At 39.8% G+C, this 20,014-nt stretch overlaps 1 protein-coding gene across 2 annotated transcripts in view; it reads left to right on the top strand.

Moving 5' to 3' along the window:
- The window catches only part of arfgef1 (ADP-ribosylation factor guanine nucleotide-exchange factor 1 (brefeldin A-inhibited)), a 197,198-nt gene that overhangs the window by 86,785 nt on the left and 90,399 nt on the right, over window positions 1-20,014 (top strand). For both annotated transcript variants that reach the window (XM_034169775.1, XM_034169783.1), the window contains exons 2-4: window positions 8,974-9,004; window positions 17,960-18,116; window positions 18,324-18,470. In XM_034169775.1, the coding sequence (XP_034025666.1) occupies window positions 8,974-9,004; window positions 17,960-18,116; window positions 18,324-18,470 (335 nt within the window). The remainder of the gene's footprint in view (window positions 1-8,973; window positions 9,005-17,959; window positions 18,117-18,323; window positions 18,471-20,014) is intronic.

Below are 20,014 nucleotides of genomic sequence, written 5' to 3'. Positions count from 1 at the left end.
CTTTAGTGATTATGATGGACTACCAGTGATACTGTCTCTTGTGTTGACGTCACATGAAAGAAGTTTAGACGAGCACTCATTGGATTGATTGACACACAGTGTTGTTGTTTTTCAGCCAGCAAAGTGTTGCAGTTTGTGCTATTGGCATCAATGGTTTGGGTATTATTTTTGACAGGTTATGTTGCTTGTTGCAGTTGTAGTATTATGTTTATTATTATTATTTTTATTGAAATGATTGGCTGTTGTAACTGTTGTTGTAACTTCAGACATTCAACAAAGATATCCTTGTTTAGCATTTTACCAGCTTCAAAGAGGTCAGGTTTCATCATTACAGACATTGAATTAAAAAAAACAAAAAACAAAACTTTGATAACAAATGCAAGTGGGTCACTGGGAATGTTGAACTCCAGAAATTAAGGTTCTGTTGGGTGTGGCTGCGTTGTAAAACTTAGTTATGCATTCAGTTTCTCTGCTGCCACATCAGGCATGTAAATTCTGAAGTTTGAAGTCCAGTGCTGGCACAAACCTTATGTAGCGGGTGTTGGGCCATTGGGCAGGTGTTTCACTCCCGATAGGGTTTCAATTTAGTCACTGACCCTGTGTCTGAAATGACCTCTTCACTATTCTCTTCACAATAAATACCCATTCAGTCTGTTGTAGGGCTGCCACAACTAGTCGACTAGTCATGACTATGTCGACTATTGGAACGGTTGACAACTAATTTATTAGTCGACGAGTCGTTTATTTTATTTATGTCTTTGTTTTTCTCTCAGTTCATAGTTTTAGACAGCGAGCCGTCCTGCCATCATTTGAACGTTCAAATTCTGGGAAAGACGGCCATCTTGTTCAAAGCCATTTAAAACGCGCAGTTTACCGACGGAGATGTCGGTGTGTGTGTGTGCGCGCGCGCGGAGTCAACTGGCTGCAGACTGCGAGAGAGGGAACCGTCAGTGCACTTGAGACAGCGAGCGCGGAACAGAGCGAGAGGATTTTAACCCGAGAGAACATGTAGAAACAACAAACAAAAAAGACAGCACACACACAACAAAAACCAAACCGTGGAGCTGCCTTTACTTCTTTCCACTTTCTCTACCCACGCGGATTCTGATGGCACCGTCCTGTTCACAACCATGTGCGCGTTGTAGACTGAATTTATGAGATCATGAGATGAAATAAACAGTCAAATATCCCTAAAATATCCTTAAAACACAAAAAAAAAAATTAGAATATATAAATGAACTGAGTCAAAAATTACGCATACACAAGTTAAAAATAAAACCCTGCGTGGAGGAAGCTGATGTTCAGAGGCACAGATCACAAAAAGCAGGTGAGAACTCTGAACTTTAACAGCTGTTATTTTACGAAGGTATGTATTTATTCAATCTTAAGCTTAATGCAGTGTTCAACCACAAAACGTGACTGATGAGGAGAAAGAAAAATGACTTTTAAAAATGACTTCATCACACTAAATGGACTGGAGTCAGAATAAAAATACAAGCTGCTGATTTTTGTCATTTTTCAAAGTTATTATAAGCTGCAGCTATATTGTAGAGAAGCTTGAATCTTCGACTGGACTGGGTTGCTTGACGTGAGGACGTTTCGCTTCAAATCACAAAAGCTTCCTCAGCTAAAATTCTTGCTCTGGTAGTCTGACTTCTGTCTTGACTCTTGTAGAGAAGAATAAACCAGAAGCCAACAAAAGCTGGAGTTTTTAACCTAACCAGACCCCTCCTACCGAGAGGCCGACTGCTATAGGCTAGTGACTAAACAATAGCTCTAATTAGCACCTATTGTACTCTAGTTAGCACTCTCCTAATGATGGGATGGAAGCCTCCCCTGATGGCTCCCTTGACGACTCTCCTGATGACGTGAATGACTCATTACCATGAACAAAAGACTGAAACTGCTTTGACCTGAGTACCCCATTGTAAACAGGGGACAAAGCGTGTCTGAGACCCGCCCCCCCGGTTAAGGCTGGGTTTCAACTGTTTTACAAAAAATGCTTCCTTGACACCTCTCTCAAACCATTTCTTCTCTCTGGCTAAGATTTTAACTTCCTTGTCTTCAAACGTGTGGTTAGTGTCTTTCAGGTGGAGATGAACTGCAGATTGAGGTCCACTGGCGACCTCTCTGTGGTGCTGGTATAGCCTCTTGTTTAAAGGTTGCTTAGTCTCACCTATGTAATGTTCATTACAGTTTTCCTGACATCTGATATAATACACTACATTGCTCTGTTTGTAACTAGGGATCCTGTCCTTAGGGTGAACTAATTTCTGTCTCAAGGTGTTAACCGTTTTAAAGTAAACTGGGATTTTGTGCTGTCTGAAGATTCTCTGTAGTTTTTCCCCTACTCTGCTACATAAGGGAGAGACACTCTTCTTCTTGTCTCCGTCTCCTGTCTATCTGGTCTCTTTGTTTTCTGGGACTTATGCACTTTGTCCAGGGACCATCGTGGGTACCCACATACTGTGAGGGCTTTCCGTACAAGTTGTTGTTCTTTAGCCCTTCCCTCTGCAGTTGTGGGCACCTGTAGGGCTCTGTGTTAAAGAGTCCTGATCACCCCGAGCTTGTGTTCAAGGGGGTGGTTTGAGCCAAAGAGCAGATATTGGTCAGTGTGAGTGGGTTTTCTGTAAACCTCTGCCTGGAGCTGCCTGTTCTCTCCAATCGTAACATCACAGTCCAAGAAGGCTAAATGGTTGTTTCTGGCATCCTCACGTGTGAACTTGATATTGGAATCCACCGAATTGATGTGTTCTGTAAAGTCCTCGACCTCCTGTTGCTTGATTTTAACCCATGTGTCATCGACATATCTGAACCAATGACTGGGAGAGATGCCCGTGAATGACGTCAAGGCTGTCTTCTCCACTCGCTCCATGTACAGATTGGCCACAATGGGGGATACCGGAGACCCCATCGCACAACCATGGATCTGCCTGTAGTAATTCCCCCTAAACAGGAAATACGTGGTGTTAAGACAGATCTCCAAGAGTTGGCAAATGTGGTCTGGTGTGAGTTTGGTCCTTTCAGGTAGAAACACATCCTCCAGCTGCTGCTATATGTTTTATTAATTTCAAAGTGAGTTACCTCTTATTTTATTCTGGTTTATTTCTACAAAAAATATGGGGAGCCAAATCAGCCTGCTTTGTTCTGTTCAGTTTATATCAAAGTTTTCCTACACGTGTATTTTTTCCTTCTTTATAGGAGTTTGGTGTTTGCATTTGCTTCACAAAGTTTTAAAACACAATAAAATGTTCACACTTTTCTTTATAGCAGTTGTGTAATTTCAGAAATGCAAAAGAAACAACCACAAATCAGAAAAATTGGGACTATATGTAAAATGAAGAGGAAAATAAAAATGTTGCACTATTCCCAGTTTCTCCACTCATAGAAGCCAAACATTCTTCCAGAGTTGTGTCTTGGTGGCTTCCCTCACTTGTCTCCTTCCAGCATGGACATTTAGTTTTTGAGAACAGCCTACCTGACACAGATTTACTACATCCCCTGGAAAAATTATGGAATCACCAGCCTCGGAGGATGTTCATTCAGTTGTTTAATTTTGTAGAAAAAAAGCAGATCACAGACATGACACAAAACTAAAGTCATTTCAAATGGCAACTTTCTGGCTTTAAGAAACACTATAAGAAATCAAGAAAAAAAATTGTGGCAGTCAGTAACGGTTACTTTTTTAGACCAAGCAGAGGGGAAAAAAAAAAATGGAATCACTCAATTCTGAGGAAAAATTATGGAATCACCCTGTAAATTTTCATCCCCAAAACTAACACCTGCATCAAATCAGATCTGCTCGTTAGTCTGCATCTAAAAAGGAGTGATCACACCTTGGAGAGCTGTTGCACCAAGTGGACTTACATGAATCATGGCTCCAACACAAGAGATGTCAGTTGAAACAAAGAGGATGATCAAACTCTTAAGAGGGTAAATCATCACGCAATGTTGCAAAAGATGTTGGTTGTTCACAGTCAGCTGTGTCTAAATTCTGGACCAAATACAAACATGGGAAGGTTGTTAAAGGCAAACATACTGGTAGACCAAGGACGACATCAAAGCGTCAAGACAGAAAACTTAAAGCAATATGTCTCAAAAATCAAAATCAAAAATGCACAACAAAACAAATGAGGAACGAATGGGAGGAAACTGGAGTCAACGTCTGTGACTGAACTATAAGAAACCGCTTAAAGGAAATGGGATTTACATATAGAAAAGCTAAACGAAAGCCATCATTAACACCTAAACAGAAAAAAACAAGGTTACAATGGGCTAAGGAAAAGCAATCGTGGACTGTGGATGACTGGATGAAAGTTATATTCAGTGATGAATCTCGAATCTGCATTGGGCAAGGTGATGATGCTGGAACTTTTGTTTGGTGCCGTTCCAATGAGATTTATAAAGATGACTGCCTGAAGAGAACATGTAAATTTCCACAGTCATTGATGATATGGGGCTGCATGTCAGGTAAAGGCACTGGGGAGATGGCTGTCATTACATCATCAATAAATGCACAAGTTTACATTGATATTTTGGACACTTTTCTTATACCATCAATTGAAAGGATGTTTGGGGATGATGAAATCATTTTTCAAGATGATAATGCATCTTGCCATAGAGCGAAAACTGAAAACATTCCTTGCAAAAAGACACATAGGGTCAATGTCATGGCCTGCAAATAGTCTGGATCTTAATCCAATTGAAAATCTTTGGTGGAAGTTGAAGAAAATGGTCCATGACAAGGCTCCAACCTGCAAAGCTGATCTGGCAACAGCAATCAGAGAAAGTTGGAGCCAGATTGATGAAGAGTACTGTTTGTCACTCATTAAGTCCATGCCTCAGAGACTGCAAGCTGTTATAAAAGCCAGAGGTGGTGCAACAACATACTAGTGATGTGTTGGAGCGTTCTTTTGTTTTTCATGGTTCCATAATTTTTTCCTCAGAATTGAGTGATTCCATATTTTTTTTCCTCTGCTTGGTCTTAAAAAGTAACCGTTACTGACTGCCACAATTTTTTTTGTGATTAGTCGACTAGTCGGATCATACGTAAATTCCTAAATTAAGGCCTGCAGCATTTTCCGAGAAACCTCAGGGGATGAAAACATGAACGTTTCCAAATCAGTGACTATTTCTTAGACTTCATTTACAGCAATCATTCAGAAATACAAACAGTGTGGTACTTTATACAACCCCTGGCAAAAATTATGGAATCACCGGCCTCGGAGGATGTTCATTCAGTTGTTTAATTTTGTAGAAAAAAAGATGATCACAGACATGACACAAAACTAAAGTCATTTCAAATGGCAACTTTCTGGCTTTAAGAAACACTATAAGAAATCAGGAAAAAAATTTCCTCACACAATTTTTTTTTCACTGATTTGGAAATGTTCATGTTTTCATCCCCTGACGTTTCTCGGAAAACCCTGCAGGCCTTAATTTAGGAATTTACGTATGATCTGACTAGTCGACTAATCACAAAAATAATCGTTGACTAGTCGACTATCAAAATAGTCGTTTGTGGCAGCCCTAGTCTGTTGCCAACAGTAGTAGAAACTACATCCCCCCACCATTCCACCATTTTGCAGAATTTTTGAAACACTTAACAAATTTACATCACCAATCTGAAGAGTCAATAAAATGGTGTTAAATAAATAGTATGGCATGAAAATGGAGCTATTTTAGTCATTTTAGCAATACTCTCCTTTTAACCAGTGCAGTGTGGATTCACATTGAAGAACGTCAATGTAATTCTTGCTTTCTAAGTACTCACTGAATGCAAACATGAATAATAGCAGTGATTCTTTACAGCTGTATTTTCTTAGTGTTTGACTTGGTTGACCAGACTTTTCTCTGTGACATCCTAAAAATTCACAAACTCCTTAGTGGGCTACTGGACATTGCAGCTGGTCTGTACGCAAGTACTGTGAATGTTGTGTGGAATGCAGGCAAAGTCTCTGATTCCTTCACAGTGAATTCTGGTGTTTGTCAGGGGTGTGCCTTGCTCCTAGTCTGTTGTCTGTTCAGTGCTTGCATGATCTGAGTGTTGGATAGGATTGTGGAGAACTATGGCTTAGGTGCCTTTAGGAAAGGTTTTCTGACCTCGACTTTGTGGCCGATGCTGTAATCATAGCAGAATCAGTGGATGTCCTGATTGCAGCACTTGAGAGAGTGAGGTGTCAGAGTGTCTGGGTTTGGGATTGTCCTGAGTCAAGACTAAGAACCAGGTTTTCAATTAATTGATTGTTCTGGGCTTGGCCATTGGAAGCACTGAAAGTGTTGAACTTAGTGCAGAGATAAGTGAATGTCTCTAATTCTGACATTCATGTCTCTGCAGTCTGGCTTTTTGAAGTTGAGAAACACCTGAGAAGAGGTTATGGAGTCATGGGGTCCCTGAACAGAGGTGTCTGGTGATGCTAATTATAGAGGAGAATGAAGGCCAGAGTCTTTAGGGTTCTAATGTTTCCTGTTTTACTGTATGGTTACGAGGCTGGGAGGACCTAAGGTGACTGGATGTCTTTGGCATTAGGGCTCTTTGGAGAATTTTTGGGTGCCACTGGAATTACTTTGTGATAATGAGTGATTATTTAGAGAGTCAGAGTACCCCCTGCATAGTGAGTGAATGTCAACTTTGGCATTTTGGCCATGTGGTATCTTTCTCTTGTGATGCAATATCAGTCTCATTGTAGTGCCTCATTGTTGAGAACCACAGCAACTGGAAAAGGCATGTGAGATGTCCACATTTCACCTGGCTGTGGCAGATAGATGGCTGTTTTCTAGAAGAGGGGATGGCAGCTTGTCTGACCAAGTAGCTGTTATCCAGGACCATGGTATGTTGGACGTATGGCATTGACATATGCTCCTGGACCTGACCTGACCGACTATATAACCCGAACTACTCATTTGTGTCTCACTGCTCTGGTGTCGTCACCACCGTACACTGGTGTTGTATAACACTCTGAGGCTGCTATACAAAAATATCAGGGTTCTCAGCAGGATTTTTTTCTGAGCATAATGGGATGGAATAATCACCTTGAAAAGCTGGGGGTTCGGGGGATGCTTAGCTTTTGCATTATGGGCTTCTGCTATGCTCAGTTCACTCCTGCCGGCTGTCCAGAACACGTCGTTGCTCTTGGAAAACAGTGGACTGTATCATGAGGCTTTTACAGTTATGTAGCCAAAGCTGCTATTTTCTGCCTCTGTGGAAGTGCGCTCTGTTCTCTACTGCATGGTGTGGTGCAGCTCAGACACAGAGTCATTTAACATTATTATTATTTTTGTATTATTATTATTTTTTGTCTTGGTGGATCATTTTCATTGTGTACAGATGCTGCTGAGTCTGGCTGTGGTAAAGGTTGCTGTGAATGAAGCGCTGTGACTCTAAACTTTTAAACCTCCGGTTGCTCCGATCAGGTCTGCTGATTTGATCAGACTGATGATCGCACTGGCATGCAGCGACGAGGCTTTTATTTTAAAGTCACAGTGCTTATTGTCTGATCTGAGAGAGAGAGAGAGAGAGAGAGACCTGTTGTTTCTGGATTTCTGAGTTGAGGTTCAGTTCCCTGTTCTGAGCACACACACGTCCATCAGTTACATCAGGTGTTCTGATCACACAGAGGCGCTGCAGCTGCGTGATCCTCTTCTCCAGCTGTTTCCGCTGGATGCAGCACTCAGTTTTTCGTTGTGTACAGGAGCGTCGTGTTGCAGACTTGCATGCAGTAAAGCTGTGCTGCGCAGACCTGCTTAAAACTGTGTCCAGTGCTCTGCGCTGAAGAAAATTGAACGTTTAATTTCTTCCGTCTTACGTGCGTAGCCCTCAACATACTGCTGCGTAGGGAGAAAAAACTCGGCGTAGAGCTGCTCAACTCGGTGTTGACGATACACCACAATAAGCAGCTCTACGAATACGCCAGTGTGAAAGGGGCTTTTGACTCACAGGTCCTCACCAGTTTGCTTGCATTATTATGCCACTTGTATGTTAGAGATATGCTGTAAATTAGGAACAGACGGTTCCAAATTAAAAGCAGCTCTGGCTTTGTTTCTTTTATTTACCCACTGTTTAGTCCCTTGTCTTTGATGGATAAAAGGTGGTTGAAAATAAACACTGATTTAATTCCACTGAGTCTTTTGGTATTAGGATTATTCTTCCCTGTACTGTGAGAGGGACGGTTAGCCCTTCCAGCTGTGAAACATTGACCTCTCATTGCGTTACTGGGATGTTTTTCGACCATCATAGGCTGGTGCAGTTCTGTAAGGCCTTTAACTGTTGCCACTCTGTTTTAAAGAACTTCTTCATTGAGACCCCCCTTTTAATGTTGTGTATCAGTTAGCCTCTTTTGTGCTCTTTCTAGCTTTATTTGAGACAGTCACACTCTTTTTCTGCTGTTCTGTGCCAGTATTCAGCAAGTATATGCAACTGCTGTCATGCCCAGGGGTCTGTGAAATAAACACAAATGTTAGCATGGCATACTGACTGAGTTCAGAGGGAATAATGATTACTTTTTGGTGCCCAGCAACTGAGGCAGTGCATTAGCTACACTCCTGTCTGCTCAGTGGGTGACATCACGAAGATCATTACCATGAGGATGCAAGCCGCTCATGCAAAAAAAAAAAAAAAAACATAAATCTGCATGTATTTTTTTCTTATTTTGTCATTAAGATGAATGTGTGTGAGAATTCACTACATTCTTGCACTTTGAATATGTGTAGTGCGACGGCTGCACCTGTACAGATCTACAGTATACTTCCAGTCTAATGTGAGAATACTCATCTAAATTTGGGTGCATGTGCACATAACAAGTTGTCCATTAAGGAGCAGCAGAGTTAAATAATTTGAATCATCTGCATGGCATCAGCCGGTATGCTCTATTCTCCATTGCGTCATTAGCTGAGCAAAATACTGCAGAATTTACATCACCCAAGGTTGATGTTTGATGACTGTAATATCTCTGCTGTTTCCTTTTTGCTTTTCAGAGGAAATCAAAGAGGAATCTGACAAATTGAGGTAAGCAATTGATTAATTACATAAAGCAATAAGGAATTCTGGTTCTTGTAATGGGCTTTGTTCCTGTCTGCTCAGGCACTGTGAATTCAATGCCCAAATGCATGGCTCTGTTCAGCTTTCTACTGTTTCAACTAGTAAAGGGGGTTTGAAGTGTGTGTGTGTGTGTGTGGTGTGTGTGTGTGGTGTGTGTGTGTGTGTGTGTGTGTGTGTGTGTGTGTTGTGTGTGTGTGTGTGTGTGTGTGTGTGTGTGTGTGTGTGTGTGTGTGTGGTTGTGTGTGTGGTGTGTGTGTGTGTGTGCTAGCATCCATTCTAGTGCCAGCCCCGAGTGTGTTTTTTGTTTGTCTTTTGCCTGACCATTTCCCAACACCCCTTTCTTTCTCATTAATGGCTTTTTTCACAAACCCCTCTGCCTAATGCAGAATGTGTTTGTAAGAGTGTGTTTGCCTGTGCATGTGTGTGTGTTATATTTGTGTATGGGTTGCCAACTAGCACAGGCTACCGTGTGTGGCACGTCTTGTCTTTCACATCCTTCATGTCCCCCTTTGTCTTGTTCTTTTTTTCCTCCCTCTTAAATTTATATCCCGCTGTCCTTCCTCCACGTTCACTTAACATTATTTCTGTCCTTGTTTCAGTATTTCAGTTACCTCTGAAGTTCAGTCTTCTACGTTATATTGGGAAAAAAATACATCCCCAATTCCAATGAAGTCAGGACATTGTGTAAAATGTAAATAAAAATAGAATATAATGATTTGCAAATCCTCTTCAACTGATATTCAATTGAATACACCACAAAGACAAGATATTTAATGTTTAAACTGATAAAGTTTATTGTTTTGGGGCAAATATTTGATCATTTGAAATGGATTCCTGCAACATGTTTCAAAAAGTTGGGACAGTGGTATGTTTTCCACTGTGTTACATCACGTTTCCTTCTAACAACACTGAATAAGCATTTGGGAACTGAGGACACTAATTGTTCAAGCTTTGCAGGTGGAATTCTTTCCCATTCTTGCTTGATGTATGACTTCAGTTGTTCAACAGTCCACGGCCTCCGCTGTCATATTTTGAGCTTCATAATGTGCCACATTTTCAATGGGTGACATTTGGCAACTGAGGACATTAATTGTGAATGCCATGATGGGTTTAAAAGGAGCATCCCCAAAAGTCTCAACCGTTCACAAGCAAAAATGGGGTGAGGATCACCACTTTGTGAACAACTGCGTGAAAAAAATAGTCCAACAGTTTGGAAACAATATTTCTCAACGTTCAATTGCAAGGAATTTAGGGATTCCATCATCTACAGTCCATAATGTAGTCAGACGTTTCAGAGAATCTGGAGAACTTTCTACACGTAAGTGCCAAGGCCGAAAACCAACATTGAATGCATGTGACCTTCGATCCTGCATTAAAAACCGACATCATTGTGTAAAAGATCTTACCGCATGGGCTCAGGAACACTTCTGAAAATCATTGTCAGTTAACACAGTTCGTCGCTACATCTACAAGTGCAAGTTAAAACTCTACCATGCAAAGGGAAAGCCATACATCAACAACATCCAGAAATGCCGCCCCCTTCTCTGGGCCCGAGCTCATTTGAAATGGACAAACGCAAAGTGGAAAAGTGTGCTGTGGTCTGATGAGTCCACATTTCAAATTCTTTTTGGAAATCATGAACATCTTGTCCTCCGGACGAAAGAGTAAAAAGACCATCCAGATTGTTACCAGCACAAAGTTCAAAAGCCAGCATCTGTGATGGTATGGGGGTGTGTTAATGCCCATGGCATGGCAACTTACACATCTGTGATGGTACCATCATCCAGGTTTTGGAGCAACACATGCTGCCATCCAAGCAACATCTTTTTCAGGGACGTCCCTGCTTATTTCAGCAAGACAATGTCAAGCCACATTCTGCACGTGTTACAACAGCGTGGCTTTGTAGTAAAAGAGTGCGGGTACTAGACTGGCCTGCCTGCAGTCCAGACCTGTCGCCCATTGAAAATGTGTGGTGCATTATGAAGTGCAAAATACGTCAACAGAGACCCCGGACTGTTTAACAACTGAAGTCATACATCAAAAACCGACATCATTGTGTAAAGGATCTTACCGCATGGGCTCAGGAACACTTCTGAAAACCATTGTCAGTTAACACAGTTCGTCGCTACATCCTGGACTGTTGAACAACTGAGGTTGTACATCAAGCAAGAATGGGAAAGAATTCCACCTACAAAGCTTCAACAATTAGTGTCCTCAGTTCCCAAATGCTTATTGAGTGTTGTTAGAAGGAAAGGTGATGTAACACACTGGTAAACATACCACTGTCCCAGCTTTTTTGAAACGTGTTGCAGGCATCCATTTCAAAATGAGCAAATAATTGCACAAAAACAATAAAGCTTATCAGTTTGAACATTAAATATCTTGTCTTTGTGGTGTATTCAATTGAATATCAGTTGAAGAGGATTTGCAAATCATTGTATTCTGTTTTATTTACATTTTACTCAACGTCCCAACTTCATTGGAATAGGGGTTGTAAGTACGCTGCTGTTTATGGATTTATCTTCAGTTCTTTTCAGCTTTTTGTGTTTGTGTTTCATTGTTGGCAGTTTTCAGTTTTCATAGCAGCCTGGTGAAGTGAAGGGCCCAGAGCATGGGAGCGCCCACATAAAACTGGCATTAAATACATTTTTGTGTTGCATGTTATTAATGTCCATACAGTTTGTGTTGTAAAAGAATATAATTAGAATGAATGTATAAATGCTGCAAAACATAATTCTGCTCTAACAATAATATTGAAAGTTCTCGCACAGGTGGCACGCTGCCACACACACACACACACACACACACACACACACACACACACACACACACACACACACACACACACACACACACACACACACACACACACACACACACACACACACACACACACCAAACGGGATCTGACAGAAAGAGGAGAGGTGTTTAGCAGAGCTGAAACAACTAGTCGAGTTAATCAATTAAAATCGATTATTAAAATAGTTGTCAACTAATTTAGTTATCGATTAGTTGCTAAATAACTTTGTTTTACCGCAGATGTTTCATTTCTTCCATATAATCAACCGTTTCTGCAGCATGGCTTTGCTTTGAATCTTTAAACAACGAAGCTGGAATTTGGCACAACAAGTGAATGTTGGCGAACATTAGCAACTATTGGCAAATGTTAGTGACAGTTTCTACGATGATGAGCAACTATTTGGCACTCACTGTTTAGGAATGTTTGGGACCTTTTGCCAACTCCTGGCGAATCTTGGAATTGAAACACTGCTTCTGTTTTATTTTACTTTATCTTAATTTTTCCCCACTAAAACCCTAAAGATCATATGTCTGTGAGCAATATTTACCTTTTTTATGTTAAACCGACCTGTTATGGTCTTCTGAAACAGTTGATAGATGTATTTTATAACTTAAAAACGGGACCGACGCTAACTCATTTGCATGCCTATGGCTTTTTCAATGTTAAAGTTAGCATTAAGCTGTTCACATCTCAGCACATTTGTGTGCATTTGTTTTCTGTATAATAATTAATGGCTCAGCGGTTGTCATGAAAGAGTCAAATGTATTACACATGGTAAGATTTTTTAATTTATTTTTATTTATATATTAATAATAATAGCAACAACAACAATAATAGTAATAATAGCTAATAATGCTACAATACAACAGTTTTAGAGAAAGAGACAAAAAGAACCTGATAAAACAAAACACAACAGAAAAGATAAAGCCAACTAACAATGAACATAAATAAATAAATATAGAAATAACTGTTTCCTGTGAACACCTAGTGACTCTTAAACCTGCACTTCATCCCTGTTTTATTTAAGTTTAATGACAATTTGTTTTGGTCAAACCACATCTAAGCTGTGTTTTTACACAAGAAAAAAAATAAAATGCAGTTAACTGCACATTTTGTCTTTTTTCATGAAAATATCTTATTAAAGAGCACATATTACACTTTAGTTTGGCCTTTAAAATACTTTTGTGGATTCTTGCTGTAATATGTTGTCAGTGGTGGAGATAGTTGCTGTAGGCATCTAAAAATGCTCATAATCGGGTGAAACCTGATGGAAATCTCTTTGTGGCGTGTCGTTGATGTATGTATGTGCAAAATAAAACAAAACTCTACTCCAGGTGTGTTTTTGATGAGAATATGACATCATAACTTTGTTACAAGCTCAAACTTTGATGTTGCGTGATAAAGGCCTTTTAATAATAACTCACTTAAAGAAATAATGGCAAAACTCACATGTAAGTAAAAAAAAAAAACATTTTAATTGATTAATCGAAAGAATAATCGACCAATTGATTACTAAAATAATCATTAGTTGCAGCCCTAGTGTTTAGGTTGAAATAAGACATGTCTTAGCTTAAAAAAAAAAATCAAAGTCCGGATTTCAAAAAAGAAGAGATAAAAGGACAGGGTAAGAAAACTAAATGAGGGAAAACAGCTGCTAACCAAATTCTTTGCAAAGAGAGGTGAGCTTGAAAACTAGCTATATTTAGTTGGGGGGTCTGGGGGAAAATGGTGCAATTTGGTGCATTCCTGTGCATTTTAACAGACTGGAATGCACCAAATTGCACCATTTTTCTAGAAAATGGTGCAGTTTGGTCCCCCCAGACCCCCCAACTCAATATTGCTCCCCCAACTATAAAAAGGGTTCTGACTCCCGGGTATGATCTGAGGTATACATGATTTAGACGTGGTTTGACTACACATTACAAATTTGTTGTTTGCGTTAATAAAAAAGAACATAACAGTGTGTGGGTGTGCGGGGGGGGGGTTCAATGTGGTTAGTACCTAGGGCCCAGAATTAGTTGCTGTGCCCATGGATCTGGCTTACCTAAAACCATGTTGTTGATCACACAAAATGTTATTTTCCATGAAATCAACTCGTCTTTCCGTCATTATTTTTTCACAAAGTTTACGCACCTGTGTGGTTAAACTAACTTGTCTGTAGTTTTTCGCTAACATTTTGTTTCCCTTTATGAAAATTAGTGTAATATGTGCTACTTTTCAAAGGTCCTGTAACACACCTTGGTCTATAGACTGCCACATTTTACAGAATCAATCAATCAACATTTATTTATAAAGCACTTTACAGCACCGACTGGTGTCCAAAGTGCTTAAAATTAAAAACACAAATTTACAAAATAAGACACATATAAAATAAAATTTTAAAACAACACATAAAAAAAACATAAAAATAACAGAACATGTCACCTCCCCACTAAGTGTTAAAAGCCAGTTTAAATAAATAAGTCTTTAACTTAGATTTAAAAAGTGCTAGGTCAGGAATAGTACGTAACTCAAGAGGTAGCTCATTCCACAGAACAGAACAGAGGAAAATAAGCAAAATCTACTAATTGTTTTAAAACTCCAGGGTGTATGTCATCAGGGCCCATGGCCTTGTTAACATTGATAGCACCAATTAAATTCCTAACATCGAGTGGCATGAAAAAATGCATGTTCAACATAAATATTGCTGGAAACACCAACATAATTAAAAGGTTCTGGAGCACCGTTGTCAGATACACAGTGTACACAAACATAAACTAATTGGAAGAATCTGTTGAGCTCTTCTGCAGTTTCAGGGTCATTGCTTATAATGTACCATTCTTGCCTTTCAAGCGAGATACTTACATTTTGTTCTGCTGTTTACATACATGTAGAAAGCTTTAGAATTATTTCTTACTTTAGCTATCAAGTTTTTTTTTTCCATACTTCCTTAATTTGCCTATGTTTTTGGCTCCTTTATTTCTAACTTCACAATATTCCCTAATAGTGATGATGTTCTTAAACATGTTCAGCTTGATCCATATTTTTCTGTCTTTCTATGCTCTTCACGTTACCCCAAACTTTAAATCTTAAAGTTAAAGTTCATTACCTCCGCCAATGAAGTTGGGTGGAGGTTATGTTTTCATCCCTGTTTGTTTGTTTGTTTGTTTGCTTGCTTATGAACAGCCTGGAACCCACAGTTTTTCATATATAGTTATGAAATTTTTACAAAGTATTCATGTATTGCTAGGCAAGAACTGATTGAAATTTCAAGGTCAAAGTCAGGAACAATCTTGGAAAATTGGCAAAATCCCTATCCTTTAACATTGAACAAATCTTCAAAAACTCAACTGTCAAACAAGATGGAATTTCTTTCATATTTAATAGCATTATGTAGGGTGGTATCCTTTATCGACTGACAAAGTTTGATCTGGATATGATCCAGGTTGTGGAGTTTGTGGACATTTGATTTTAATATTGAAAAACCCATTTGCATTAGAGCTCAATCAAAAGTGCCTCAGTTACTCTCATTTTTCTGTTATGGATTTGCCTACACCACCAAAATTGGATGGAGGTTCCAATTTTATGCGTTTGTCTATCTTCCAGTTATCTGTTAGAAACCAAGTGCCAAAAAGTAATGACAAATTGTGAGTAGCAGAGATGACCAATGTTCTGTGAAAATGATCTGAGAAAGAATTCAGTAACCAAAAAAGTTTGGAAAAAAAAAAAAAAAAAAACCACCACAAAAACACTTTGATTCAAGTGCATGAACTACAGTGGGGGAAATAAGTATTTGATCCCCTGTCAATTTTGCAGGTTTTTCCACCTACAAAGAATGGAGAGGTCTGTATTTTTTTATCATAGGTACACTTCAACTGTGAGAGACAGAATCTAAAAAAAAAAAATCCAGAAAATCACATTGTATGATTTTTAAATAATTAATTAGCATTTTATTGCTTGAAATAAGTATTTGATCCCCTAGAAAAACAGACCTTAACAATTGGTACAGAAACATTTGTTTGTCATTACAGAGGTCAGACATTTCCTGTAGTTCTTGACCAAGTTTGGAAACACTGCAACAGGGATTTTGGTCCACTCCTCCATACAGTTCTTCTCCAGATCATTCAGGTTTGGAGTTTCAACTCCCTCCAAAGATTTTCTATTGAGTTTAGGTCTGGAGACTGGCTAGGCCACTCCAGGACCTTGAAATGGTTCTTATGGAGCCCCTCCTCAGTTGCCCTGGCTGTGTGTTTGGGGTCATTGTCATGCTGGAAGACCCATCAATGACCCATCTTCAATGCTCTTACTGAGGGAAGGAGGTTGTTTCCCAAAATCTTGCAATACATGACGTCCATCCTCCCTTCAGTACGGTTCAGTTGTCCTGTCCCCTTTGCAGAAGAGCACCCCTGGAGTTTGTTGTTTCCACCCCCATGCATCAGGGTTGGGATGGTGTTCTTTGGGTTGTTCTGATCCTCCAGACACGGCGAGTGTCGTTGATACCAAAAAGCTCTATTTTGGTCTTATCTGACCACATGACCTTCTCCCATGCCTCTTCTGGATCATCCAGATGGTCACTGGTGAACTTCAAACAGGCCTGGACATGTGCTGGCTTGAGCAGGGGGACCTTGCTGCCCTGCAGGATTTTAAACCACGATGGTATTGTGTGTTACTAATATAATCTTTGTGACTGTGGTCCCAGCTCTCTTCAGGTCATTGACCAGGTCCTCCTGTGTAGTTCTGAGCTTTCTCAGGATCATCCTTGCCCCACGAAGTGAGATCTTGCATGGAATCCCAGACCCAGGGAGATTGACAGTCACCTTATGTTTCTTCCACTTTCTAATAAATAATCATAACAGTTGTTGTCTTCTCACCAAGCTGCTTGCCTATTGTCCTGTAGTCCATCCCAGCCTTGTGCAGGTCTACAGTTTTGTCCCTGATGTCCTTAGACAGCTCTTTTGTCATGGCCATGGTGGATAGGTTGGAGTGTGATTGATTGTGTGTGCAGGTGTCTTTTATACAGGTAACAAGTTCAAACAGGTGCAGTTAATACAGGCAAAGAGTGCAGAATAAGAGGGCTTCTTAAAGAAAAATTAACAGGTCTGTGAGAGCCAGAATTCTTCATGCAACAAAATGCAAATGAATTAAAAATCATACAATGTGATTTTCTGGATTTTTTTTTTTTTTTTTTTTTTTTTTATTCTGTCTCTCACAGTTGAAGTGTTACCTACGATAAAAATTACAGACCTCTCCATTCTTTGTAGGTGGAAAAACCTGTAAAATTGGCAGTGGATCAAATACTTATTCCCCCACTGTAAATACATACTCCTGATATTTAATCTAATTTATCTTATGAAAAGCCACTTCTAATAACTTTGACCTTAATTTTTTTCCAAGGTAAAATTTTGTGGAATTGGAATGTAGTGTTGGTGGTTTGCGCTCAACGAGCACCAGTTCTCTAGTTTTTTCTTTATTCAGCTCCTCTCCATTTCGCTTTTCTTTTATTCCACTCTATCAATTTGTGCTGTTATCGTATGTGATGTCATAGGATAACAGCAGGATAAGAAAGAGCTGAAGTCATCGATTTCATTGCCAAGACATAAACAATGCCACCCCACCCTCTCTTTCTCCCTGTCTGTGTTTTTGTCTTCTCCAGTGAGTGCAGTCTGGGCGTGGTGGTTGTAATGTTTTAAGCACATGGGTCCTAAAAGCATCAGCCCATGTTTTATATTTGATTCTCTGATCTGTGAAAAACCTGAATCAAATTTGATGTAAGGTTTAGTCAGCATGGTGTGCAGTCTTAAAATGCAGTGATTACCACTCCTCCTCAGGAGACCTCATCTGAAAAAAAAACAAAAACAAAAATTAAAGGAAGCAGTCAGACACTGTTTAATACTGTGTTGATTTAGCAGGTTTACATTTTCTCTGATGAACTTGAGGTGAGTTGCTGTTAGGTTTAGATATTGGAACTGAACATTACACGTCCACATGTTGGATGAGAGGTGGTTATTTGCAGTGAGACGTGCCATTCTTTGACACTTTGTCAGAGTGGGAGGTTGATTGCCGAACACTTTCCCAATTCTCGTGACTCCAGTTGATTTATCCTGTACTCTCTGTCCCTTGTTTCCTGTATTGTTTCTTCCTAGTCCACCCAGTGGAGACGGCAAATCGGGTTCCAGTACTTTACCACCAATCAAGTCGAAGACCAATTTCATTGAAGCTGACAAGTACTTCTTGCCGTTTGAGCTAGCATGTCAGTCCAAATGTCCCCGTATCGTAATCACCTCACTCGACTGTTTACAGGTCAGTGGTAGAACAAGTCAGAATGCAGACCCCCCAGATATTTTTTTTATAATCGCCATCTTCTCTGTGCTTCATTTGAAATAACCTTTTAAGGCCACGTTCTAACTTTAGTTAGGAGTGGGCTAACCTTCAGACACAGGTCATGGTCTGTTACCAGTTACCACAGTTTATGTTTGTCTGTATTTGTGTATGTGGCTTGACTTGTAGAAGCTGATAGCCTATGGCCACCTGACAGGCAGCGCCCCGGACAGCACAGCCCCAGGCAAAAAGCTCATCGACAGAATCATCGAGACCATCTGCGCTTGTTTTCAAGGACCACAGACTGATGAGGGCGTGCAGCTACAGATTATTAAGGTGAGCTGCTGTGCTCATCTTGGAAATTTAGAGTTGTTTTCCAGTCATGAAAACCACTTGGAAAGTAACTAAAATAAACACATATCCTGTAAGTAATCTATTCTGTCTTGGAAATGTTTAATTTTACTCTCTCACTTAGATTGCCTGCATAAGCGTCACAACATACTATGCTTGAAACTCCACTTACTGGTTAAAATAAGCTGTGCAGTATGACGGGTATGTATGTTTGACATAATCAGTAATGGGACAAAACCACACTTACAATCCAAAACTCAAGCAGTTTATTGATTTTGGCCATGTACGAATTGACTCAAGTGCTGCAGTCATTAATCGAGCACAGAAATTCTGCTGCCCCACCCACAGCCACAGATGTCCACACCACTCTGGTATATTTTCAAAAAAGAAAACAATCTGCATTGCATTTTAATTTTTAGTTTAAACTGTTGCCACATCAGAATATCTCAGCAGCTAAATGTGTGTGGGTCTGGATTCATTTGCGTGGGCCACATGCAGCCCACAGAGAAATCACTGCTGGACAGACCATCATTTTGATATCATATTGGCAACATTAAATATGTAACACCTTTTACTGGACTTTCTATGACTAGGAAAGTAGTCACACCTTTGAAAAATATAAAAACTATTAAAAAGAAACTGTTTCAGTGAAGAAAAAAAAACTCACCTGACTGCTGTCAGCTTAGAAGTTTTAAATTTGAAGTTTTTCTGCTCACATGGAGCTCTGTGACATAGATTTAGATTATACCAAAGGAAAAGCTGATGGTATTAAGTTTGTGTATTGTAAATGGCTGAACAGGAGATGTGCAGCCAGCAAAATAAATACATAAATGCACACTTTGCAAGTAATATGACCACACACACACACACGCAAACCCCAAATTAAATGTGCACTATCAAAAAAATGACATCTAGCAAAAGGTCACAAAAGATAAGAGTATGGAACACACCACCTGAAAATAGTCAGCCCCACACGATTGCTGCCTTGACACATAACAAATCCAGGCTCACCTTCAGAGAGATAAAAAATGTCTCCCTCTACTTCACTCCTGGAGACAGAAATGCAACACATTTATTTGTGTTGGACATTGCATCTGCCATGATATGACACAGCACCCAACAGTTCACTTTATCTCTGGACTGTCAAGTTGTCTGCTGTATATGCATTCATTGCTCGAGTCAGCTTGATAACTCGCTTGGTTAAACTGCCGTGTGCTTCAGCTAGGAAGGCCGGTTTACTTTCCAATATGAGTTAGAATAAAAAAAAAAACTTCTTGTAGAAATGTATACCAGATTATTTATTAGACCATAAACATTCCAAAATTCCTGTTTTGTACTAATGTACGGCCACAATGTATCTAGTTATGGGATACAAATGGCAAAAAATGGTGACATAGGGTGGCAAGGTGGATTAGTGGTTAGCTCTGTTGCTTCACAGCAAGAAGGTCAAAGGATCACTTCCCACCTGGTACTTTCTGTGTGGAATTTGCATGATCTAACCTTGTTCGCATGGGTTCCCTCTGGGTGCT

Source organism: Thalassophryne amazonica, chromosome 1 (assembly GCF_902500255.1).
Source record: "Thalassophryne amazonica chromosome 1, fThaAma1.1, whole genome shotgun sequence".
In the NCBI taxonomy this organism is placed as follows: Eukaryota; Metazoa; Chordata; class Actinopteri; order Batrachoidiformes; family Batrachoididae; genus Thalassophryne; species Thalassophryne amazonica.
This window is presented reverse-complemented; position numbering and strand designations above follow the sequence as displayed.